Raw genomic sequence first — 26,551 nt, 5'->3', positions numbered from 1 at the left:
AGTATATATATGCTACATTCAAACCCCAAACACATTGCTAGGTATTTACAGAGGAAATCTTTTCTTTCACAGCTCTCAGCTGTAAAGGTATTTTTGTACAAATACTATATGGTAACAGTTTTACCGGTTACAATTGGGAAGGCATTTTGAAAAAAAAGTCCTCTTTTTACATATCCCCTATATTTTTCTGTCAGTGACATGAAAGCTTTGCTGCACAAAGACACAACACAGTGCTGGTTTAAAGGCAGTCCAATATATTGACTTTGTTTCAGCTCATCTTGAATTCACACCTGCCAGGTCTTACAGTTAACAGGATTTTTTGTGAGGACTGCTCCGTGAAGCTTCCTTTCCTCGCCGCTGCCGAGCTGCGTCTTTGTCATTAGAAAGTGCATTAGGGCGGTCAGGTGTGGTTGCTGACCTGGATAACTCTTTACTTACATTCTGTTTTCTTGAAGCAGACTGCTGAGCCTGAGCGGCATCTCTCCCCTTTACATCCACAGTGTTAACGAAAAAAGACTTTTCTTGATTTCCAGGTTTCCCCCCGAGGTTTGAACCAGGGTGGTGGGCTTCTACTACAGCAGCAGCACTGTGCAAGGCCATCAGTGAAACACTTTTAGTCATTTCTGCCTTACCGCTCCCTGCAGAAGAGGTGCTTTTCTTATTTAGCTCCTTGCAGGTTGCGGTAAACTCAGGTGAGACTGCTTTAACCTTTGCTGAAGATGCATCATTCTTCGCTGAAGACAGAACAGATACTTCTTGTCTACATTCAGAGAAATTGGTTGAACAAGCTAGTGGCTTTCCTGGTGCTGCAGCCACACGACAAGAACTCTGTCCGCTGGCAGCTGACAAATGTTTTATTGCAATCTGCTTGTTTGCATCCTCTGGCTGTTTTTGATTAACTTGTCCTTTCCCTTTTGAATCTTGAGAGCTTTTGCTACTTGCGGTTGCTTTTTCTGCTCCTTTCCCTCTGGCATCGCAGTTTGGAAGGCAAAGGATAGGCTCTACTTTCCCACTGTCAAGCTGAACATAAAGTGCATCAGTGCATATTTTTCCTTCGGGTTTTTTGTCTGCAGACATCATCTGGTTACTAGGAATTCTGTCTGCCTGTTTGTTCAGCAAGAGACAGTCTTTCACAGTGGAAAACTTTGGAGACGTGGTTTCTTTTTCACTGAGCTGAAGTTGCTTTTGATTGGCAGATTCCCCCAAGCCTGCTGGTTCTTGCACCTGCATCTGCTTAGAACCCTCCGGGCCTGCTGGTACCGTGCTGACAGCATAGGATTTGGGTTTGGTGTCAGAAGTGATGCTGCTCATCTGGATGGCAACTACTGAGCCATGCTCCAAACTCACAGACCTTTCAGCCTGCACATATTCATTGCTAGTTTTTCTCAAAGAGCCTGAAACAGAAGAAAGGGCATCTAGCACATTTTTACTGGCATGTTTCCCATCTTTCCGGGAGCTGACAGACACCTGAATAACAGTTTCTTTTTCTTTTATGGTTGGAGTGCCTGGTTTTTGTGACAATGTCTGTTTATCCAAGTACTTAGACTTAGAGGAACTCGTATCAGAGACTGGCCTGTGTTTATTACTGTTGCTTTCCACATAGGTGGCAGCAGGCTTCACATGTTCCTGAACACCTACATGAACATCTACAGCAGAGTTTCTGCTTACAGTGTCTCTCACAGCAGGGGAGCCTGAAACATTAAGTTGCTGCCAAGGAACTTGGCTGGACCGTTCGCTCTCAGTAGTTTGAGGCCTTATGTCAGTGAGCTGTTTCTGATCTTTCTTCCCTAAATCTTTGGCATTGTCCTTCTGCACAGAGGAAACCAGAGCAGACTTCTCATTTTTAGGATCACAATCTACTGAGGGTTGCATGGGCCGTTTGGATGGAAGAGCTTCACTCTTTGACTCTGCAATAACTCTCTTAGACTCACTGAGAACTTTCTGCTTGGTTATGTCCCTTTCCACAAAACTACTAGCAGCACTGCTATCATCTTTGCCTAGCTGTTTCAGTGCTTCTCTGCCATCCTTCGGTTGTGCCTTGGGGCCAGCTGCCTGTATTTTTCCTTGCATCTGAGGTGGAATGGCAAAATCTGCGCAAGTTTTTTCATTGCTTTTGGAGAAGCCAGTTATCAGGACATCAGAAGAAGATACCTTCAGAGATGACTCCCTGATCACCTCCACCTTTGCAGGGATAGGCTCACAACTTCGCTGGGCTACTGGCTGTTTGGCAGGCAACTCCTTTTGTATTTGCTTCTCTTTTCCTACAGCTTTCTCAGGAGTACTTTGAACAGCAGGAAGTTTGGAGTGTGTTTGAGTAGTTTTAACGCTCTGACTTTGAATAACACAAGACTTTACCTCCACTGAATTGTCCTTCTGTTTTGAAGAGGAGGTGTCTTTCTTTTGAACAGCTTCCATAACAGAAATATGGCCTTTAGTAGCTGGACCAGAAACCTTTTTCTCTGTCACTACTTCTGCAGCCACAGGGATGACTGGTGGAATTGGAGAAGTCTTGCTTGTTTGCAGAACTTGAGGCTCTGATACTTTGACTTTGACAGATTTTGAATAGCTTAACAACTGCTCTTTCTGACAGGCCAGCTCTGCCTTCCTGCCACTCCCTTGTGGTGCTGGGCATTTAGGAGATCCCCCATCACTGCTGGTGCTCTGTCCTTCTGGCAGCACGCACAAAGGCAGTTCAGTCTTCGAAGCCTGTGGCCCAGAAAGTAAGGCAATGTCTAGTGTGCCTTCTATTGGCTTCAGACAGGAAACAGACCTCCCATCAAGTTTATATTCTGATGGACTTTTTCTGACAGGAGCCTCAGTGGAAATAAGGGCTGATTTTTCCACACTCATGTCTGCTCGGCCATTCAAGGTCTTGAGAGGAACAAAAGAAACCGAGTTAATCTGAGCAGCATGTGTACTGCTGATAAATGCTCTACCATCAGCAACTGCAGTGGAGTCCTGCTGTATGTTTATGGGTCTGCCTGTATTAAGTTGAAGGCATTCATGAACATTTGATGTCAATTTGGGTTTTAGCACTGGACAGACACTGTCATCTTTTTCTTCAATGGACATTTTCTTTCTAAGATAATCAATATTTGCAAGTTTACCATCTAATCTTTCAAATTTGACAAATTCTTTTGTTGGTACATTTTTATCTGTGTTTTCTCCCTTTCCGTTTAACATCCTGTCAGAAGACTGAGGTAGCACATCTTGCAGTGTACACGGAGGAGAAATTCTTTTAAAGTCATAAGAAATAGGACTGATTTCATTAGGTGGAGGCCCATGACACAGTATCTGTGCATCTAAAGCAACACCATCATTTGATCTCAAGTTTGCATTCTTTTGAAGGGTGTCTTTGAGTATGCCACCAGCTGACTGGGTCTCCAAAGCAACAATTTTTGTTTCAAACTGATTTGATCTTTCTAATACCTTCTGGAATGCCTTTTTGTCTCTTTCTTCCAGTCTTAATGTATTTGTACTTTCTGGTTCGCTACCAGGTTCATGTATAGCAGCATTTGCTTTTTCAGGAAAATCTTGCTTTTTCATAACTATCTTGACCTTCAGCTTCTCTCTGTCCAGCTCATCAATAGATTCTTGCCTACCTAATTTTCGGGAGATGGGTCGTTTCAAGCAGCCCTGCTCTGCAGGCCTAACTCGCGTGAGTGATGGCACGTCACATACGTTCTCCTCCAAGCTCTGAAGAGTCACGTCCCTTTGGGACAATTCTCTATTCACTTCTTCCTGCGTCACTTCCAGACTGTGTTTTCGTGAACATAAGTGTTTCTTATCACTGCCATAAGATGGTGCAAGTTTCTCTTCAGATTGGACTCTCTTTAACAGTGGAGATCTTGGTGGCTCTGCACTCTTTGGCCTAACAATATGCCTTACAATAGTTGGAGGGGAGTGCATTTTGCTAGGAAAAGACTGAGCTATTTTTGTATTTCCAATTGAATGTCCTAGCAATGGTGATGGAGATCGCTGAGGAGATGTTGGTTGAGGTGTTGGAGAAGGTGTTCGTGCAAGAGGAGACAGAGGAATGCTGCCAGCCGATTTGCGTCTTCCTGATCTGTATCTTTGCCCACCAAGCTTTGGACCCAAGCCATGAAGAGTGCTGGGTCTTATGTGTCCTGAACCAGCTGGAGAATTGGGAGCACTTGAACTAGGGGAGCTACTCTGGGAAGAGTTAGTACCTACAAAAAGAACAAACAACCAAACCAAACAAACATAAGATTAGCGAGATTTTTTGAATCTTGTCTAAATCCTCAGTAAGACACAGGACTTTCACCAGTCCAAAAGGCCTACGTGCCATCTGCTGCCACAGTGTTCTGAAGTTTGGAATGTTTTGAGTGACTGGGCTGTAAACCCCTCGTTATTCCAATTATATTGCTGTTTCTCCCTTTCCCCCTCTGTTCCTTTATCCCCTTTAAGTTATTGATTCCTTCTATTTAAATAGAATAGCTAATGCTTTCTGCCACCTCAAAGCAATGATCAATGCTTTCCAAATTTTTCAAATGCTTTCCAACAGCCACTTTTAGTACACACTAAAATCATGACAGAAGTATAACACGAAAAAGAGGCAGGCTTTTAGGAGCCAGAAAGATACATATTTCAGCATCCAGCCAATCTTTTCAGCAATATATCTGCATTCTTGAGTGCCCATGATAGTTCCATTATACAGCACCTTTTTCCTCAGTTTCATTCTTTTATCAATCAGCTTCTCTTAGGCAAGATTATATCTTTTACTCCAAATTGAGGTGGTTTATTATTCTACTTGTAGCCATTGGACTTGGATTTAAACTCTGGGACAAACCTACCAGACAGTTCCTTTTTTAGGTGCTTCTGTATCATGAAAACACCTTTGATTTTGCATCAAGAGTCTTTTTCCTGTTTCCAGACAGAAACCAGCTGTTCAATGATTATGCTTGTCAAAACTGACTACTCTTAGCAGACTGCAACAGATTTGGGGGGCTCACAAGAAGTAGAATACACTTCAAGTCCTTTTCCTCTGCCCTCCACTCCTTAACACTCACCAGATGGAAAATCAGGAGTAGAGCGGTAGCTTGGGGTAGGTGATCTAGGAGATAAGCTGTGGGTTGGAGACCCAGGCAAGCTCTCCCCTGATGAAAGCGATCGGTTCAGGCAGGAGAAACTTCTGCTGGTGTGAAGAAGAGGAGAGGGTTGCTTGGCCAGCTTTTTAAAAAGAGATCTTCTCCTAGTGTGAGAAGAGCACAGGATTAATCAGAAGTAAAGATACACAAAAGATACTATTACCACAGGCAAAACTCTTGCAAGCTGACATCAATTCCCTCTCCCATTACCTTCAAGACAAGCAACTATTTATGTTTACATGAAGGCAAATCACACTGCAGAATGTGAAGTTCAGAAAATATCCTTATTTGCTAATAGGTGGGATAGATATTGTAACTAAATCTATTTGTACTAAAATTTACTCACTATATTTCAGAAGAACAGTTAGCTCCTTATGAGTATAAATCTTCCTTAAGAGCCCACCAAAACTGAAGAAATATCTATAAAGTACTAGCGATGTATTTACAAAATAAACATGAACTTATCAAACTAAAAATGCCCATAAACTTAGCACTAGAAAGTTCAATTAAACAAGTAGAAAAATATATACTTAAACCAAATTAAGATAAAACCTCAGTTTTTCACTTTCTTACCCATATCCTCTGTGTGCCATGCCAAATTTTTAGGGGTTATTTTAACAGATCTAGTTTAGGCAAAACAGGACTGGAAGGACATGTTACAACTGAAGGATCCCATAGAATAAGGTAAAAAGACATACAAGACAAGAGAGAGAACTGTATTAACTTCATACTTTAAATTAATTGTTATGTATACAAACACACAAGGAAACATATTCACCATGAAACAAAAGGCTTACTCACCTCTCTAAACTCTCTTTCTTCTTGGTTTTCTTGCTGCGCCTGACCATTCGGCTTCTGTAGCTGTTTCGCCTGGCAGGTCCTGTCTTGATGGAAGTATTTTCAAAAGGGGTTGTCGTGACTGAGACTTTGTTGCCACTCTGCCAAAATGGAGGAGGAACCTTTAGGCATGAGTAATACGACTTTGCCTTATATTGAAGCTACACCACAAACGTGAATGCAACGAGACAGAGCTCCAGCATCACAGTAAGAGCTGGCAGTGTAGGGAGCCCTGTGCAGACATTGCCAGGCTAATTTACGTAAGATAAACAATGATTCTAAACTTCTCAAAATTCTTAAATTCTGGCAAATTTCCTAAGCTTCCTCTGTTCCAGCTTTGGGACATGGAGAAATTCCAATAATTGTGGCTAGGCAGAAGGAGACCAAGGATTGACCAAGACTGCAATTTTCAAGATGAAAGCTTCTACAGAAATATCCCATTTCCCCACAAAGCACAGACGTCACTGCACAGTGGACAATTCACTGGCCATTCACGTCTCAAGATACCAACGATTACAATTATGAAATGGAGAACTCTTAATCTTCATTACCTATCCCAAAGAATCCTTTTATCTTGTTCAAAAGAGATAACAAATAACATTAAGTTCAGGTTTTTATGACCGTTTGCATGAACAGATGACTGAGTAAATAAAGCCAACTGAAAATATCTAAATTATGTTTTAAAATCCATACCTCCTGCCCAGCACTGTATAACACTACAGTGTACTTATTTTCAAAGGAATTCCAAGAGCCCAAATTAATTTATGATACAGCACATTTGGATAAACAACAATCTCTTGAGTTTAATCTAGTAAGCAGTATGCAGGGTTGTCATGTTCCTCTTTTTCTCTATCGGACAGAAAACAACTGCACACCCAACTGCCTAAAATCGCAGAATTTTCTCTTAGACGTTTCTTGCGAAATTGGAAAACTTGGAAGTTCCTCCTGGTTTCATAGAAGGAAGATAAAGACTTAAGGAAAAGTGTACTCTGCATCTTTGCTCAGCTCTTTATATTTCCCCATTACTTCATTGTTTTCCAATCTTCTTCTGTAACTGACTACTCCCTTTGACAGGCCAAGCTCTGCATACAACATCATAAATTGTCAGTAATATAGGAAGTAAATATACAGCTGTCAAAAATAATTCTGACTTACACTAGTCTGTGCTGAAAAGATTACATAAAAACTGCAATATGATGAGCAATATGAAAAGCTAGGACACTACTGAACTAGAAGTTGGGGTTTTTGTCTGTTTGTTTTTAAGGAAAAAATGTAATTTTGTGATAGGATAGACCTTGGAAAACTCCACAGGAGAAAAATGTGATAGATTATTCACAAAAAATCCAACTCCAGGATCAGAACTTCATTAAGCAAAGAAACTCTGTGGGACGTGCCTAGCTATAGAAGAGACATAAACTTCTTGCGCCTTAAGATTATGAAAGGCAAGTTCCTGTACATTAGGCAAGAAAATAGTTCATGTTCTTGTTTCCACTTTTCCTCATGGATTTCACTTTAAAAGGAGAAAACGAGAAGTAGCATCACCATCAAAAGCCTGAATTACCTGATCAAGATGGAGGAATTCAAGAAAGTGTTTGAAAATGTCAAGTTTTTGAGAAGCAAGAGGCATTTCTTTGTGTCAGTGCCTCAAATGTACTTCAGCTAGCTCAGCAGCAGTGCCAGCTTATTGCAGAGGAACTGAAATCATAGCAAGATGAAGTCATTGACCTTTCTCCATATCTGTGCAATAGTACTTGAACAACTGCAAAATCTGATAACTCATCTCTGAAGGAAACAAACAACCCCTCAATCCTTGGTGAAACCAGCAAGTGCTTTGTATCCCAGCTGTTCAAGAGTTACCTTTAACAACAACTCAATGACTTCCGTATGAACAAGACCATGCACTGGCTCTCCGTTGATATGAGTGATCAGGTCTCCAGCTTTTAGACCCACTTGGTAAGCTGCACCCCCTTCTTCCACATTCTGGAAATCAGAGACAAAGAGAATATACACAAAATGGATTCCTGTTTAACCTTCATACTTTCAAAAGCAGACTTTGTTTAATGAACTCTTCCTACAAAACCAGTTAGCAATGAAGAAAACTAACAGATATTAAATTATATAAAAGAAAGAGGAAAAAACAGACCAGCCATTTTATCATCAACTACTTACTCAAACTTCATACCTACACAGCACCTGGAATGGTTTCAAAGCTCACTGAAACCGATTGTTGCCACTGGTATTAAGTAAGCTCTGTATGGCAGGGCAGTTTTCATGCATAATAAAGTAGTGGTGATTTCAATCCCCATGGCAAAATTTCAGAATTGAATGAACTTTTTTAGCATCCAACATTGAGAAATACTGATGTAATTAAGGCAATGGTCACACACAGTACCCTAATCATGATAAAAGTTAACTCCACCGCATAGTTAAGGATTGTATTCTTTTGGATCAAATTCACCAGGCTGCCCATTAGAGGGAACAGTGCAGCACAAAGGTGACGAAGGACCAAAAAAACTGAACTGCAAATTATTCTGAAGGTGGCTTGAAAAATTTATTATATTTTAAAATGGAACTTTTAAGGAATTTTAAGTCATATAGCCACTACTGAAGCCTACAGTGCTAAAAAAACCCAACAAACCTATAGTGTTTTGAAAAAAAAAGCCAAGGCTTCACTTTGACTGCAGTGTACCAATTTTTCCCTTTGCTTTCACTGATGTGATGCTACGACAGTGGCAAGAAATCCAACTTTTTGATTTATTCCATTATCAATCAAATGTACCCTATTCTCCAGATTCAATGCTCTTGACAGATTAAGAGGTCTGAGAGGTAAACAACATGAATGAAGAATAGGTAATACACTACCATTCCAGTAGCATGGCTACTTCAAAACCTACAATACATGTTTAGAACAAAGCATGACACAAAACTTCAAAGCTTTTGATAAATTTGTAATAAATTTTTCAAAATTATTTTAAAGTAGTTGAAATATATTAGTTTATACACACACAATATTTATGTACGTATAATATATAAATGATATATAATTTGTTATCAGCCTCAATTATGAAATAAATATACATATAAATTTACAAATAGGTATATATTTATTTTACAATTAACGAGGTTGATAACCAATGAAATGCAAGAACTGCTGTCCTTTCCTTTAGCCTGTCTCCTACTTCGTTCAAATGAGTAGTGAACAGAAGATGAAGAATACATAGTTTATGCAAAACAGTCAGTCTTTTTCCTGTGCCATAGAATCCTCAAAGGTATTCACAATTCCAAGTGATTTACACATTTCTACACAAAAGAAAGTCAGTACTTGAAATCAGGCTACTTGTGTCTAGTAAAATACTGTTGACTTTCATGAATCCTGGAATTGACACAGTTTAATAGACTCCATGTATATTTCAAATATTTCTGTTCACAATTTCCTAGTTTTGCAGATCCTGCCCTCAATCAAAAGGGGCTGCACAAAACCTCTGGTTTTCTAAGCCACAGTACTCTCAACTTCAGACATGGCTGTTCACAATTGCCAAACTTGCCAAAAGCGAAAGTAACCCATGCAGAAGGTCAACATCGTATGTAGGTACCTCTTCTGCCAAAGGTGGCTTGTGTTGTCCCTACAGCCAATACTGGTCTTGTGTACATGGATGAATTTCATTCTAAGGAAATTGTTTGGCACAACATCACAATTTACACAGTAACTGTCAACAAACAGGTACCATAGGTACAAAACTCAAAAGCAAACACATTATTACAGTTTTCTGTGACTGCATATACACAAAAAACTGTGTTATCTTACCCAAACAATATGGTGCACAGTGTAGACATCGCTGTCACCCACGTAAACCCTGATTGCTCTGATGGTGAAGCCATACTTTTTTCCTGAACTGTGAATTACTATTGGTTGATGAGGACTTGCAACAGCAATTGATGAATCACGGCTTGGAGATGAATCTCGGGAGGATGAAAGATCAGATGACAGGGAATGAGGAGACATAGGACTTCCCAAAGGAGAAACACCAAACACATCTAGAAGAAAAAAATCTGCCTATTAGAGTACATTCTGAGCACACACAAATACAGACACAGAACAAGGAATTTGCTTAGTTTTATGACACTTTTGTGTCAAAATATTTTATTGTCTTTGCATAAGCACTCTCTCCTCAATTTGTGTGTATCTTAGTGAATGAGAAGTTTAACTAACAAACAGGTCTTAGAACTAAATATCTTTACTTCTAGCATAAACTGTATATTTTAATGCGAAGGTTAATTTTTTAGATGTTTTTCCTTTTAGATAGGAAACACACTCATTGCTAACTTTGAAAGAACAATTATCAGCGTCTTCCTAACAAACACTCATCAAAAGAAAATCAGAGTTTGGTAGTAGATGTTATTGTGAGTACACCAAAAACTATCCCCCAAATCATCCAGCAGTGCTAAACAAAGTGCTAGTTGATTTTTTGGTTTCAGTTATATATAGATACAGATAAAGACTACTGTAATTAAACCACAGTATCTAGTTGGTACATAGGACACTAATTCAATGCTTGTACCAAGCTTCCATTTCTACATTCTGCTACATCGTGTGAGACCACAAGAATTTCTTGCAACAATGTCAATTACCACTTTGTTTTATTTCATTTTTTTGAAAGCACTATGTGCTCATGTTTGTGCAAATGTAAACACAATTGCAGCAGTGTAAAACACACTTTGGTGACTGTAACAGGGTGACAGCTCTGCAAAGGAATGAACTTCAGAAAGATTCCAGGTTTGGTATCCGTGCCAAGCCATGTCACGAGGGGGCAGATACACTATGACAGCAGCAGCACTCCTCCCTGGATGCAAGTCACCAGAGGCTCCCAGAGATCAGTACGCTGAAATCTCACAGAACAACCAAGCCCCAAGGGGGCTGTCACTGTCAACCTCTGGCTCTGAAATGTGCTCAGATCCCCTGATCTCTGCCTTCTGCTGCATGTGGGACACATCCTGTGACTCTCAGCTACGTGACTCAGGTCAGGAACACAGGCTGTATGTTGCTGTCATTTATTTTATGGATAAATATGAGTAAGGTAGGTTTTTTGGACAGTATTAGGTACAGCTAACAAGATTTTGGTTGATATAGACATAATGACAACATTTTTAGGTGTAGGTAAAGCTAAGTTTGGATTTTATAGAATGATGCTGAGATCAAACTGAAAGAAAACCATCATTTAATGAGCACACTAACTCAGTATATATAATCTCTGAACTTAGTGATTCTTACTCAATAGCTGTGAAAGAACGACTAGAATACAAACTGATGAATAAATCCTGAGTGTTACTTGGCTGTGCCACACATGTATCATGCTCCTGTGACAGCTAATCTCAATAATTAGCATGCACTACAGGCCCTCTACAAGCAGAAAAAATAACCATAATGCTAACCATTACAGAGGTATACCAAAAAACCATGACATATGGGACAGAAATATTATTTGGAAGAAAGAGCCTACACAAGGAACAAGCCCAGAGTGTTTGCAAGCCACCTACAGTTTTCAGTGTCAACACTGCCCTGAACAGACTGAGCACACGGTCATTATTTTTCTCATTGTAAAACTTAAGTCATCTTCATCTCTCAAGCATTTGGTGAGAACAATCATTCACTTTTGGACAGCACCACAGAAATATGAAGTATTCTTTTCATTGTCACCTGGTTGTCCTCATTCAAGCAGGGGCAAAGTACTCCTCTTTAACTGAGACTCAACATTTTCCTCTTGACTTATCTCATTAAAAATCTTCATGGTTACCTGCTGGAATTACAGGTACCGCATAGGAAGCCTATACTGTTCTTAAAACTGTATGGTGAAGAAAGGTAGAAAACATGAGGCAAATCCTGCAGTAATTGGGAACAGATGGGTCCTTCACCTCTCCAAAGTCTCCAAAACAACACAAGCCAACAGCAGTGTTTGCTCACCAAGGTACTAAGGAGCACCTAAGGCATACGTGCTTTACAACCCAAAGACGGTTGAAGCCTAAGAGAAAAGCCAGGACCAACTCTTCAACACTGTACAATTCTACACTAGCCTGAGGACTCAAAGCAACCTGATGAAGTTACTATCAAAGCTACCTTTGAACTTATGGAGCAAGTGCAGGGTTATGTTATCAGACCAGCAGATACTTAAATACTACACCTAAAGTCTAAAAGCAGCATATGGCCAGTGTGCAAAGCTGAGATGTAATCCCACTTCTGGAAGAAATCCCTCAAAGTTTGGGAAATTTGGACTTTGACTCTGAACCACTAAAAAGCAAAGCACCAATGCTTCACCTGGCAACACTCAGTACTACTGTTATACTTCCACTTACTTACAGCAATACTTCTGTCTTCAAATTTTGAGCACTCTGTGTAAGCCAGTGTAGTACAAACAGGAACCTACATGCAATTTCTACTTTTGTGACCCTTCTCTCTGGTTTATCATATTTCCTTATGTGAGATGGGAGAGAACTAGTCAGGCTGAACGTGCTGCTGTAACAAACAGCTATTCTTGGAGCTGTACACAGTGAGTTAATTAAAACTTAAGCTATACCCCTACGGTAGGATGGGCCAAGGACTGAAGCCTGCATCCTGATGCCAATGAAACACCAAGTAGTCACCACTAAGCTACATTTTCGCCTGTCAGAGAAGGTCCCTCAGCTGTAATGGGACCATTGTAACTCAGTAATGAGACTGCACCACCTAGTAACACAGGTGAACAAGAAGAAAAACAAAAAGGTGCGACACAGTATCCATTCTAGACTCCAAAATCTTGCATTTACATCATAAACCATCAAGTATGCATAAATCACAACACTTCAAACAAGAAGATTTATCTGTACCTCCTGGGATCATGAGGGACAAAGCACTTGCAGAAAGGGACTTTGTGACTTTTCCAGCGATCTTCTTTTTCTCTGTGCTTTCTAATCGCTGACGAGCCATGTGAGATGTGACTTCACTGGGTGGCTTCGAGGAGTTATCTGTACTGTCCACACTCTCACTTCTTCCATTTATCTGATCTAAGTGCTCTGAAAAACTGCCAACTGTACAAAGAAGAAGGGATAAACACATTGAGGGAAAACTGGGGGTCGGGGGGGGAAATGGTACAATTGTGAGATAGAAATTTTTCTTTCTGTTAACAAGTTCATAAAACAACATTACAATGAATATTTCTTCCAGACTTACAGGATGCATAAAAGTTATAAGAATTAATTGGAACAACAGGTTTTCCTAGTCACTGGCTAAAGTAAAATAAGAGAAAAAAGCTGAAGCAAGTCTGGTATCTCAATATGAAGCACATACCTTAAGACAACTTAAAGATACATTTATTTTTCATGTGAACTCCTTCTAAAGTAAATGAAAGGCTCCAATCCTACCTAAGCTGCTATCAGCTTAACAACTTTTCCAAAATCATTAAAACATTAAGTATAATTTTATTTTTCATTATTATCTTTTGCTTTTTTTCTTTGGGTGGTTTTCTACCACACAGGAGAAAGATACCTGGCACCACTAAACTCACTATTACATCCACATTGGTATTAGTCTACTATAGGTAACAAACTTCCACAATACTAAATGAAGGAAGGACAACAATATTTCAAACAATGAAACAAACCGTAAAGGCCTGGTGGCACATGCACAACCTGCATGGGATTCCTTCAAAAACTCAAAGATGTCACAAGAAAGTTGCATGACCTTATGAAACACACACCAAGGGTAGGTTGCCTCTTTAAAGATATAGCAGTAATTCCTAGTATTCCTTTAAGATCACTGCATATCCTGCTGCTAATGGACCACAGAAAAATGAAATTACTCTTAATTGTAATTGACAAGTGACAGAAGAGGATCAGATGCTTTGAGCCATCACCGTGACTACTGTGCTAATGCCAACAACATAACATGGCACTGGGGGAAGTGAGCGAGACTTGGCGTACAGGATAGTCAAAGTCTTAGACGGATGATGCTGAAGAAATGTATTTTCCCAGAAATGGAGAGGAGGAAGGGGGAGGAATATGTGGACTACATGGGAAATGAGGGGTATGAGACCAGAAAAGGGTATCTTGAGAAAATTCAGTGAGGTACAAAAGAGAAATAAGCTGAAGACAGGTGAATGTGTAGCGAAGGTAACTGGGACCTATATATGGATAAGCCTCGATCTGTGTTAAGTATCAGCTCTTCCAACAGTTACATAAAATTCTCCTCTGAAAGTACAAAACCAGCAAGATACTACAGTCAGTGGGGTGACATCAAATGTTGGCATTTCCAAAAATGTTGAAACTTTCCCACACATATTTTCATGAGATTTTATTAGCTTGAGCCTGATCCCAAACCGGACCCCTCATGGGATGTTTTGTTTTAAAGCAGTTCTGAAATACAGGACTTCTAAATTCATGAATGCTACTGCTAAACAAAAAACGTTCACAACTGTTTCTAATGCAATCAGTCAAGAGAACCACTGTGAATTACCTGACAGCGTGGAGCTGCTGATTGTACTTGCTGGAGTGGTTACTTCAGGTTCATCTTGCACTATTTCCTCGCTCACAAACGTAGGCTTGTCCTGTTCCTCCTGGAGTCCCACTAAGCTGGTGGAATCATCCTGTTCTCCTTCAGCTGATATGGCCAACTTCGGAAGCAAACCAGAACTGTGTCGCTGCCTCTCAGTGTCAGAGGAGATAGATGTAGATATTTGTTGTCTGCATTAAAAATAAGGAAACTCTCATGCAGTTATTGAGATAAGGAGGCCTGCTACCTGACAAGCAGGACATGAACCACTTCCAGCACCACCTCCTACTTACATTTCAGAATATTCTGAACTCCAGCTTAAAGATTCCACAGAAGGCAACGTCACACTTTTTGTTTTGTCTCCTGCATCTTCTTTTTCTTCACCTTGCGTTTGAGTGACTCGATCTATGCTACTAAAAACCTGTTACAGACAAAAAAGCAGAAAAACCTCAACTTGTCACAACACATTTGATATAAAAAGGGATGCAAGAAAGTGCATTTCAGGCTGGACTCTGCATGTTCTAAATGCTTATACAGTATTTCAGAGTGCAGACTTTAAACTTCTTGAGTTTTTTTAAATTTCCAAGAGTTTTTGTTCTTAAAATGCTTTCCTATTTTGCTTTCTTGGCTCCTCATATACAGGGTCACAAATAATGCCTATTCTCATTACAAATTCATCAGCTTTCTTCCCATTTCACTGTGTTAACCAAGAAAATACAAACAAAATCCACAGCCTTGGAGTCTCTAGGTCTCAGGATTAAGGTGTATCTTGGATTAAATCACAAACATAAAGCAAATCAAGGTAAAAAAGCCCTAACCGTAAGATACTGACTTAGTATCTACCAGTCAGGTGGCGGAAGCAGAAAAATTAACCTGAATTGACTTTGAAGTTAAGAATAAATTACTTGGCTAACAGACTTTGAAAAAATAAACCCTGATCATTGGAAGTCTGTTGTTTTCTTAGCTGACAAACGGCACACAGGAATTGTCATCTGTATATTCTACAGCCTAAGAGGCACAGCTAGATACACAATGACACAACAGCATTAACAAACCAAACTATTACTGTGGTACAGAGCTTTCAGAAGGACAGAAGTTCACAAAATAAGGTCAGAAGGGACCTCTCCAGGTCATGTTGTCCAACCTCTCTGCACAAGCAGGGTCACTTAGAGCTGGTTGCTCAGGACCCTGTCCTGGTGGCTTTTGAAGACCTCCAAGGATGGAGACTCCACAACCTCTCTGGACAGCTGTGCCAGTGCTCGATCACTCTCACAGTAAGAAACTGTTGTCTTCAGACAGACGTTCTTGTGTTTCAGTTTGTGCCCATTGCCTCTTGTCCAAGTTATCTCTAAAGAGACTGCACCATTTACCAGTATCTGAATTTGAAACAAAGTCAAAATAAGGAGTTTACAAAGAACGAGGATAACTACATCCACGATTCCTGTCTCTCCTCTTCCACGCTATCAGAGATGCAATACATATGTGGTACTGCAGACCCAGCGTAAGATCCACCAACTCCTTAAAACATAACTCAGGACAAACAAGATACAAACACAGACTTTCCAAATACCTTTAAACACTTCTTTTGAAAATCACCGCTGGATGCCACGTTAAGACTAAAAGCATGTTCATTAGCATTCCACTTCCATTATTTCCGGCCAATTTACCCTCCACAGTATTTCCTCAGCATGTCCACTGTGCTCCTACTGGCATCCCTTGTCCAGCAATAATTAGCTCTCATCTCAACTACTAAAGTATACTACCCTTTGGACAGTTAGCTTTACCTTTAATTCACAGCATTCAAATCACTCCCTCAAATCCACATCTCTCCTTGACCAAATCCCATGCTAACCACTACTTTGCTTTCTCCCTTCAGTCTAATGTCATTTAATTAATAGCTACTATAAGCTAGTACTGTAATCTTTGTTACACCATCACCTGCAAGATACCCAGGACACAACTGAAGCAACACGCAAACTTTGTACAAGGAAACCAATGTAAGGAACACATGTTTAGTTTCACAGAACCACAGAATGGTTTAGGTTGGAAGGTTCATCTAGTTCTAAGCCTCCTGCCATGGGCAGGGACACCTCCCACTAGACCAGGTTGTTCAAAGCCCCATCCAGCCTGGCCTTGAACACTTCCAGGGACGGGGCATACACAACTTCTCCGGGAAACCTGTTCCAGTGTCTCACCACCCTCAGAGTGAAACATTTCTTCCTGATATCTAATCTAAATCTACCTTCTGCCAGTTTGAAGCCATTACCCCTTGTCCTGTCGCTACCTGCTCTACTAAAAAGTCCCTCTCCAGCTTTCTTGTAGGCCCCCTTCAGATACTGAAAGGTCGCAATAAGGTTTCCCTGGAGTCTTGTCTTCTCCAGGCTGAACAACACCAACTCTCTCAGCCTGTATTCATAGGTGAGGTGCTCTGGTCATCTTCATGGCCCTCCTCTGGACTCACTCCAACAGGTCCATGTCCTTCTTATGTTGGGGGCTCCAGAGCTGGACACAGTACTCCAGGTGGGGTCTCCTGAGAGCGGAGCAGAGGCGCAGAATCACCTCCCTTGAGGGGATTCTAAATTCCCTAATCTTTCTCTTACATTACCATGTATTTTCTACAGAAATAACAATCTATTTATAGAATTTTCTATTACCTTCTCAAGGATGCAAGAAATAACATGGGAGGATTCGATAAGAAAGTTTTGATTCGATAGCATTCATTTCATTCTTGCTCAATTTCAGGTAGCATTTCTTAAGGAAACAATGCCCTATATATCTCTTCCATATCTAACATTTCCAAACTCTAAAAAAGCAGCAAAATGTTTGTGTACACATTACATACTAACATTACAGCAATTTTTACTTACTTTTGAAAATCTGTGTGAACATGATGAAAACTGTCTTATCTCCAAATTAAAATCTTCATCATTGGTATCATCTTCTTCCTCAGTTTCCATATGGTGATATTTCTCAGAACGAGCTACAGACAAGGGAAAGAAAGTATTTTAATTTATCAGGAATAATGGGTACCAAGCTTTAATAGTAACTAAAAGTGAAACTTTATTCTTAAGATTATTTCTGCAGAAATGTCAAACCACCAGTGAAACTGCAAGCTGACAGTGGTTCTGCTAAAGCAGATTTTCAAAGCAGTAAGCAAAAGTCAAAGGCAGTGATTATTTAAACAAGGCATTCATCACATTTTTTAAATACCATCAAACACCTACTGTCAAAATAACTTGTGTCATCTTCAGACTCCAACTGAGGAATAAATTCTGCTTTCTGCCTCAGCAGACTATTCCAGTCAAGGCTCCTGAAGAACTGATGCTGTTTTACTTCATATGCACCACCTGGGGGAGCCAGAGAAAAACACTGAGCTAATTATACCAAATCCTCTGACATTACTTCAACTAACCCCCTGGCCAAAAAATGCAAATTATCATGGAAAGGCACAGCCATCACTGTAGGCAGGAACATTTACTACCCGTTTCCATTATGATCTCCTAAACCTGTCAGAGCACCTCCCTGTCCCTGTTTTGTTGTTGCCATTTCTTTAACAGTGGTAGCATTGTTTTATCATCTTTCCCCTTTTAACATTTCTATTTTTCTGGGTATACTAATTATTATCAGTCCTCTACACATTAGTCAGAAGCATCAGATGTAGCAGAAGTAGTCATCAAAATATAAATAAGTGCTACTAGCTGAGTAAGTACAAGTCAGAGAGTAATGAAGAAAGATTCTTAATAGTTGCTCAATGAAAATACCATTGCTGATCAGGAGCTCCTTTTGGTGTTTTATGGCAGTAATACACAATTCTATAGGAAACTACTTATCATTTATCTTCTTATGATTACTGCCTATTTTTTATAATGTAAGTTAAACAATGACACTAGTTTCAAGTTAAGAAACAACTGTAAGAACACAATGAAATACTGGAATTTTTGTCCTGGGGAGGTGAGTGAGGATATCAATAAGCATCAGTCTAATTCAAAAATCTGAACAGGTAACCTGCAGCAGCAAGAGCTAGTGCCAACTTGATTGTATTGGGTTTACATGGCATGGCCTTGGTAGCGGGAAGGCTGCAGGGGCGGCTTCAGTGAGAAGGTGCTAGAAGCTTCCCTTATGTCTGACAGAGCCTATGGCAGCTGGCTCCAAGATGGACTCCTCACTAGCCAAGGCTGAGCCCATCAGCAACAATGGTAGCGCCTCTGTGATAACATGTTTACAAAAGGGTAAAAAACTGCTGCACAACAGCAGCTGGGAGACATGTGTGAGAACATACGAGAGAAACAACTCTACAGACACAAAGGTCAGTGGAGGAGGAGGAGGAGGCGCTCCAGGCACCTGAGCAGAGATTCCCCTGCAGCTCGTGGTGAAGACCATGGTGAGGCAGGCTGTCCCCCTGCAGCCCATGGAGGTGCACAGTAGAGCAGATATCCACCTGCAGCCAATGGAGGACCCCACACCAGAACAGCTGCATGCCCAAAGGTGGCTGTGAACTCATGGAAAGCCTGTGGTGGAGCAGGCTCCTGGCAGGACCTGTGGCCCCATGGAGAGAGGAGCCCACGCTGAAGCAGGTTTGCTGGCAGGACTTGTGACCCCGTGAGGGACCCAGGCTGGAGTAGTCTGTTCCTGAAGGACTGCTCTCTGTCGAAAGCATCCACGCTGGAGTAGTTTGTGGAGAACTGTCTCCTGTGGGTGGGATCCCAAGCTGTAGCAGGGGATGAGTGTGAGGTGAGGAAGAAGGAGTGGCAGAGACAATGTGTGATGAACTGACCACAGCCCCCATTCCCCATCCCCCCCGCCACCACTCAAGGGGAGGAGGTAGAGAAACTGGGAGTGAAGTTGAGCCCAGGAAGAAGGGGGGGTGGCCCTGTTCAGTTGAGGAGGGGGAGTGATGGAGCAGCTTGGTGGGCACCTGGTGGCCAGCCAAAGTCAACCCACCATATTGATACAGTATGTATACTTCCCTATGTCAAGGCTAAGTCAGGAAAAAGCCATAGGAAAGGTGTGAAGTCTCCAGGGTTAGTCTGTAAGTCAGTGTGTCAAGATTCCTAGGTTGGGTTCTTTGCTTTTCTGACTGCAGCAAGGACAAATTCATAAAAGCCAAATCTTCCCAAAGGAAACCAAAATCACATCTAATTTTAAGTCATCAGCCAAGAAACAAACAATTCTCTGAGCACAATAATTGGATATCATGTCAGGATTCTATAATTCTTGATTGGTATCAGACACTTCAACCCAAAGAGGTCTTTTTTCTGTCACTTTCCTTCTTCAAAACAAATACCGTATCTATCTCTTGCTTCAACTTGACCATGCCACTCGGGTCTCCTGAGCAAATACAAAATTACAATTTTCACGGAGTGTTATTCAGCTAGCTAATACGTATTAAACAGATAGGGCTGACATTTGAAATGCATGGTGGAGCCTGGGATAAACTGTGCTATTTTCCAGTGCCCCCCTGGGACCTGTCACATTGCAGCCTCCATTTCTGGGAGTTGCTTCTGACAAAAAAAATCTTTGTTACCATTTCTGAACACCCCTCTGTGTTTCAAAGAAACTGCTGCCAGGTTTCTTCCTCCAGACTGCCAGCTCTTGACAGACCACGAACAGTTGAAAGAAATCAGCCCATAAACAAGCTGCAGAGGTGCTCCATGCAGCAGCACTGACCATTACAGTAGTTAAGCCAGCCTCATTTTAGCCAATTCACTTTCTCAACCAGCTGCAGCAAAAGAGGCAGAATTTGCAATTTGCTTCTGATCCAGCCTCTCACAGGGTGACAGCCCTGAATTAACAGTGTTTACCGGAAAAAGCATCCTGGCAATGCAACAACCATGCCTGAAAGCAGTATATTCAAAACAAGGGAATGGAACTAGCTGTGGCTCTTCATTTTGCCTTTGGCAACAGTGTCCTTTGCAGCAGACGAAGCAGGCAGCAAGTGGAAAAGCTGACTGGGGCATGACAACCCCTCACTCTTAACTTGTTCAACACGGTGCAAGGGAGAAGAACAAACTTTGCTGGATACCACTTACTCCACACCATCAGCTACAGTGAAGTCTAAGGGCTGTTCACAGAGATCCTAGACACTCAGGGAGCAAGGGACATGCAGTTCACTCATCCCAGTCACACCATGTCCCAAAAGGTGACCTGTCATTTGGGACTGTCAATAGTACTTGGGGTCTGGGTTATACTCACATAGCGGCTGCAGTTAGGCCAGTTGTGAACTGATTCCTAAAGCTCCTTTTTGTTCTAGCTTTAAAAACATGCAGCACAATCTGACCACTGGACTCAGTTTTGCCAGCAGTTTTCCAAGTACTCTCATGCTGACTCAACTTGCCACTTGGTTTCCTTAGCATCCCCAATGTATTTAAATTCATGGCATACAGTGTTCATGGCAAAGACGACTATACCTTTACATTCAGTCTCTTTTATGCAGGGGGCCTTTTTTGCTGTGTTTACATAGTGCTGACATCCCAGTGCGATGGCAGTCAGTGACTAGGGTTCCCATACATTAACACTGTAAAAATCATGTGCAATATTCTTCATTACTGCCTCTCACCCAAATTCCCAAATAAATCCTGCTCCATCGGCTAACAAAAACTCCACCACATAAATGCACAGTGCTTTCACCAGCCTATGTAGGCCCACTGCTCCTAATACCACATGCCAGGTTTTTCTCTCTAAATGGAACGAACACAGCACTGAATGACCACAGTAGAATAAGCTGGCAGCTTGTGTTCTCACCGATAGCCATTTACCTACTTAACATTCACACTTTTGGTTTTATTCCTTTTCACAAGAGGCAGCAGTGCTTGCTGAATGAGAATGACAAGAACTTCCACAACACATTCTCAGACAGTCATTTCTGAATAATTAGTTGGAGTACTCATCACCCACCCTAAATTCTGGAGGAAATAATTTGCCAGGCTATGATACTCCTGAAGAAGGAAGCATCAGTTGTGTATTGATTCCCCTTCTCTGTTTCTATGTTTAGTTATTTAATACTGTATTCACGAACGAATCCTGTCCAATGATTAACTGTGTCTTCGAGAAATTTGTTTTATTTATCAAATTAAGAGAAGAGTAAATGCAAATAACCACGTGTAAACTCAAAAAAAAAAAAAAAAAAAAGGACAGTCATCATCTTGTTAAGCTCATATTACCGGTCTGAATATATAAAATACCCTCTGCTATAATGGCTTGTTGTCATGCTAGATGCCCTGACATATGTTTCCCGGGCAAAATAAACAGGTGAACAAAAGCTCCCAATGCTGAATATAGAAGCTGTTTCTAGCGCACTAACAATTTAAAATAGTGCCTCCTAACCTGTTCCCAGTCTTTCCAAAGGATTCTGCCTGAGCAGCAGCGTAATCAGATCCTGGGCATCTGGAGGTGGTGCTTCATCCTTTTCAGGCCAGTTGATTTCATCTAGCAAAACAGAAAGTTGTTACTGAAGTCTGATCCCAACATTCAGCAGAAACTGTATGAAAGCTCTTGTAGCGAGCTAGCAGTAAAGTCAGAGTTAAGGCAACTTTTTCAAGTAGCTCTCTGTTGCACACAAGTTACTTCCAATTTTTATATTCTGTGTACAGACTCCATAAACATATTGTTATGTTCCCGTTTTCCTCAGAAGTATCCTTTAACCCAAAACAGCGTTTAACAACAGAATACAGGAATGCTTGGCTCATGGAAAATTATTGCAAAATATTAGCACAACTTGTATGCTGTCCCTTCTCCCTGCCTCCCCAAAATCATGGTTTAAATTTCAGTTCTGTTCCATGGAAACTGCTGTCAAAATGTACACAGATGACCTGACCAGCAGGCACTGGTCACACCTGTAATCCTTCTCTAATGCTATTAGACTCACTAAAGTCATTACTCCCATGACTAAGGGACAAGGTATCAGACTCTGCTCTAGAGAGATACATGCCAATGCAGTATTTTTCCCAAGTATCCTGTACTTCAGAGGAAAACCACCTCACCCTACTGACTCCTACACTACTAAGGCTTTTGCACTTCATAGCAAGTTGGGCCTAAATCATGCAATCAAGATATTAAACCCTGCTGTATTCAGGTAAGGCTGAATAAAAACTCTGGCAAACTTTCATTTAAATTAAACAATGGAAAATTGCGTGCCAGTTTCAATATGAACATGAACTTCATAACAGCTTACACAAGTTTTGTCTGATTTTTAGCAGAAGTTGCCTTCACAAACATAACACATTGCAGGTTTAGACAAAACTCTGCAGAAGTTTCTTGGGAGGTACAAGGATTTTGGCATCAGAGCAACAGAATGCTATGAGCTCAGGAAATACAGAAGGCTGTTAAGGATTTCATTGTCATTATACGATCTAGACTTTTCCTTCAAAATGATCATTAGTGGAGAAGTAATCATCAAAAGCTACACACAAGTTCAATCTTTGCATTCCAGAGTTTAAGGAAAAGTACTGAAATAAACAGGCACAAAATATAACCTGTTTCTGGAGCATTATTTTTAACCCCAATCATTTTAGGCACCTAAGTTTACCCTGACGCCTCCCACAGTTGTACTCATACAACTTGGCGGCAGCAAAGGCAACCTACAATGACGAAGGAGCGAGGTAAAATGAGGGGACAAGATTTTAAAGTAGATTTTCAAATAGAGTATAGATTTCACCCACAGAAACTGGAATAAAGATCTAGGCTATAGTTTGTGTTCTTTAACACAGCTTTTACAGTTGAATACAAGGGCACCACAGCCCTTGTAACCAAGCCCAGGAAACTTATCCAACAAGAGAGTTCTCCTGTAGATACTGACAGTAAATGATTTCAGTAAGTAAAGATACTCAAAATGAAAGAAGAAACTGACAAGTCAACGTCAAAACAAGAAACTAAGCTGACTAGCAGTCTTGGAGAGTGAGTGGGAATAGATAAGGTTTACAAGCATACGCTTCTACATATAGTTTCTGGAAGATAAATGGACACTTTCAAACAGAAGGTTATTTACATCAAGTGTAAGTTAGATTGTAACACATGACTATTTGTTTTACAAAACACAAAATTAATACCACGTGCAAAATAAAAGTCTACAGTGCAAATTTTGTCATTAATTTTCGACTCTTCCCTCTCTCCTTCTCCTAGCCAGAGAGGATAAAGATAAAAACACATGTGCATGTGTCTGGAAATGCAATAAAAACATGAGTTATTTCCATGTTTGCCTGCCTGCAGCTTCCACTGCAGTTTAAATCTAATTTGGAAAATAAAGCATGAATATGCATCGCAGCCATGAGGCATCCAGAACAAAACCAGCATTTGCTGCTTGTGTTAATTAAACAGTTGATTCTCCTTGCCACTCAGGCCTCGGTGTATCACATCAGAAAACAACATGGTTATAAATCCATGAACAGCTAGGATGTTGTATAAAGAGGTCATACACTAGATGCAACTCACAAATCCATTTCATTACAGTTTACAAATAAGTCTGGCTTTCAACTTCAGAGATGGAGGGAAGCAAGACAGTAACAAGAGTGTCTCCATAAGTACAAAAGGGGATTTGCTGCTTTCTCAGAGAATAAGGAATCAGAGGTGAAGTTAGTTTTGTTTCTGTCGGGTGTTTGTATGCTTGGTTTTTGATGGTGGTTTGTTGTTTGGTTTTGGGTTGGTTTTTATTTTTAAGCTAGTGGATCTTTTAAGCAGACCACAAAACAGACTGGGAAATACTCAGTAACAGAGATGCCATTCTGTCAAACTTTTGGCATAAATAGAGGCCCTCTACATGTATGCATCCGGGAAATTTACGGAAACAGCAGGTAGGATAGTAAACAATTCTGTTTAATTATCATTCAGTTTTGCCACAAGCCACATAACAATACTTAGGGTCAGCTTGCAGGTTAAGATCTAAAAGGTTATTGAATTTTAAATGGAAGAGGAACAGCTGCTACAGAAATAACATTACACTACAACAATCACCAATGAAATCATTAACAATCTGCGAATTGAATTTGTTTCCTTCTCTTTCTCATTATTTATTATTTGGGAGACATTTGTTTTAGGGTTTTATTACATCTTTGTTAATTTCTTCACTGTGCCATGAGGCATTTTCCCATTTATGCAAATTTATGTTAACCATTTCTTTGCTGGTATAATTTCTTTACTAAAGACTGAAATCACTGTACTATAGTGGCAGTACTTTTGTACTAATACAGCTTTTCTTTCTCCAACAGTGCAGCTTAACCATCATATCTGACATTACTGCATTTCCGTACTTAGCAGCAATATACAGTAAGTTCAGCTTTTAATCGAAATATATTCTTACTGCTTTGACAGCAAATTGTGTATTACAATACTATGATAATGGTGTTTCTTTGAGCAAAACTAGCTGGAAAACCTAGTCTATCAGTGAAGTTGTAAATATCTTTTACTATTAACAGAAATTGAAATGTTTCACAGCAAGCTAAGAAGTCTGGTATTTTTGTGACGATCCTCACCACTGATTACTTGTCCAAACAGCTCTTCTGGTGTATCTCCAAAGAATGGCACACACCCAACAAGAAATTCATAAAGGATAATTCCCATAGCCCACCAGTCCACTGGTTTTCCATAACCCTGTCTCAGTATCACTTCAGGAGCTATGTATTCAGGTGTACCACAAACCTGAAAGAAAACAAAGAAGCACAATGTAAAACAAGTCTAATTGAGCTGTCATATCATTTATGATTCCTGAAATGTAAAATAATATGGAAGCATCAAAAAATGGAATTCAGCAGGTTTTAGTTTGCTGAGTGTGCCTAACAGCTAATGTTTTTAGAATGAGCTAGCTAGATTTACAGGTATCATAATCAACACTTGCTATCTCTCATGTAAAGGACAGTTTGCTTTGTGCATGGGTGTCCATCATGGCAAATATTTTATTTAACTTAAGCATATACTTATTTTTACATGAAAGTTGTGATGGTTTTATCTTAAGTAACTTCTACAGCGAACAGATTGTGAGCAATGGTAATGAGGCATGCTTAAAGGGAAATGGGCCATAGAAAGGATTTTAGCACCCTTGGTTGTACAATGCATCATGAGCTCCACAAGCACTCTGCTGAGACTTGGGAATTCCTTATAAAAACAGTTTCCCATTTGTCTATCTTATAGATTCATTTGCAAACAATGAGGTTGTTCATCTTACTAATAGATCCTAATGTAGAAAGAAAAAAGCCTGGAATAACCTGCAGGCCATCAGTAAAAGCAACTGACAAACAATGGGAACACCAACGCATAAATAACAACAGTTTATACAGTATTATGGTACATTCTGCTGGCAAAACATCACTTCATTTGAACACTTAATGTAGAAATGAAAAAGGCTGTGTCTTACTTGTTTGTCAAGGAATTCTCTGGCATCCTTCTCAATGTGACCCTCATAGAGATTGGTAGTCAAACTCATTAGCCCCACCTTTGACAGACCAAAGTCTGTAAGCTTTATATGGCCCATGGATGTTACCAATAAACTGAAAATTAGAATGATCTGAAGTTACTATGATATAATTCAACGGTATGTGTTTATTATTATACTTGGAGGAAAATGTTTCATTAGCACTGCAAGAAATGTAAAGACAGCTTAAAAAGCAATTTAAACAGGTACAAAATAAGGTTAAAATCTGACAGTCTTACATTTGTTACTATTATTATCAGATGTAAACAATTATATGCAATTGCACAACATCTTACAGAACCAGAGGAGTACTGAGAGCCAAATGCTAGATGCTTTGAAGAAAAAGAAAGAGTCACCATCAGAAAGACTTAGAATAGAACAAATGTCACTTTTGAAGTGAGAGGAGCATTTTCTGTCTGTAACAAGCTGGGTCATTCATTTTAAAAAAACTCACGTATTAAGTTAGTTAGCAGCTAATACCACACTGGCCTGAGGTATCAGACGTGACTCCAGTTCTTTTTTTTTTTTTTTTTTTTTTTTTAAATGTGAAAGATGTAACAGCCATACTTATTACTGTAGCTACTTACTATAATGCTGTTTACATGTATAGGTGCAATATCGTATTTCTAAATCACAGAATGGTCAGGGTTGGAAGGGACCTCTGGAGATCATCTAGTCCAACCCCCCCCA

The 26,551-nt window shown here is 40.2% G+C and overlaps 1 protein-coding gene across 1 annotated transcript in view; it reads right to left on the bottom strand.

Annotated features, from left to right (window-relative positions):
* Window positions 1-306: 306 nt before the first annotated feature.
* Window positions 307-26,551, bottom strand: part of MAST4 (microtubule associated serine/threonine kinase family member 4) — a 73,477-nt gene continuing 47,232 nt past the window's right edge. Inside the window, exons 14-26 of the mRNA XM_009884229.1 lie at window positions 25,805-25,937; window positions 24,927-25,092; window positions 21,787-21,888; window positions 17,688-17,810; window positions 17,331-17,443; window positions 14,757-14,884; window positions 14,428-14,654; window positions 12,804-13,004; window positions 9,751-9,980; window positions 7,803-7,925; window positions 5,910-6,046; window positions 5,031-5,212; window positions 307-4,190 (exon numbers count right to left, since the gene is read on the bottom strand). Coding sequence (XP_009882531.1) covers window positions 307-4,190; window positions 5,031-5,212; window positions 5,910-6,046; window positions 7,803-7,925; window positions 9,751-9,980; window positions 12,804-13,004; window positions 14,428-14,654; window positions 14,757-14,884; window positions 17,331-17,443; window positions 17,688-17,810; window positions 21,787-21,888; window positions 24,927-25,092; window positions 25,805-25,937 — 5,749 coding nt within the window. The remainder of the gene's footprint in view (window positions 4,191-5,030; window positions 5,213-5,909; window positions 6,047-7,802; window positions 7,926-9,750; window positions 9,981-12,803; window positions 13,005-14,427; window positions 14,655-14,756; window positions 14,885-17,330; window positions 17,444-17,687; window positions 17,811-21,786; window positions 21,889-24,926; window positions 25,093-25,804; window positions 25,938-26,551) is intronic.

This window comes from Charadrius vociferus, unplaced genomic scaffold (genome assembly GCF_000708025.1).
Source record: "Charadrius vociferus isolate BGI_N301 unplaced genomic scaffold, ASM70802v2 scaffold183, whole genome shotgun sequence".
Classification (NCBI taxonomy): Eukaryota; Metazoa; Chordata; class Aves; order Charadriiformes; family Charadriidae; genus Charadrius; species Charadrius vociferus.
Note: the sequence above shows the minus strand (reverse complement) of the source record. Positions and strands in the feature narration are given on the sequence as shown.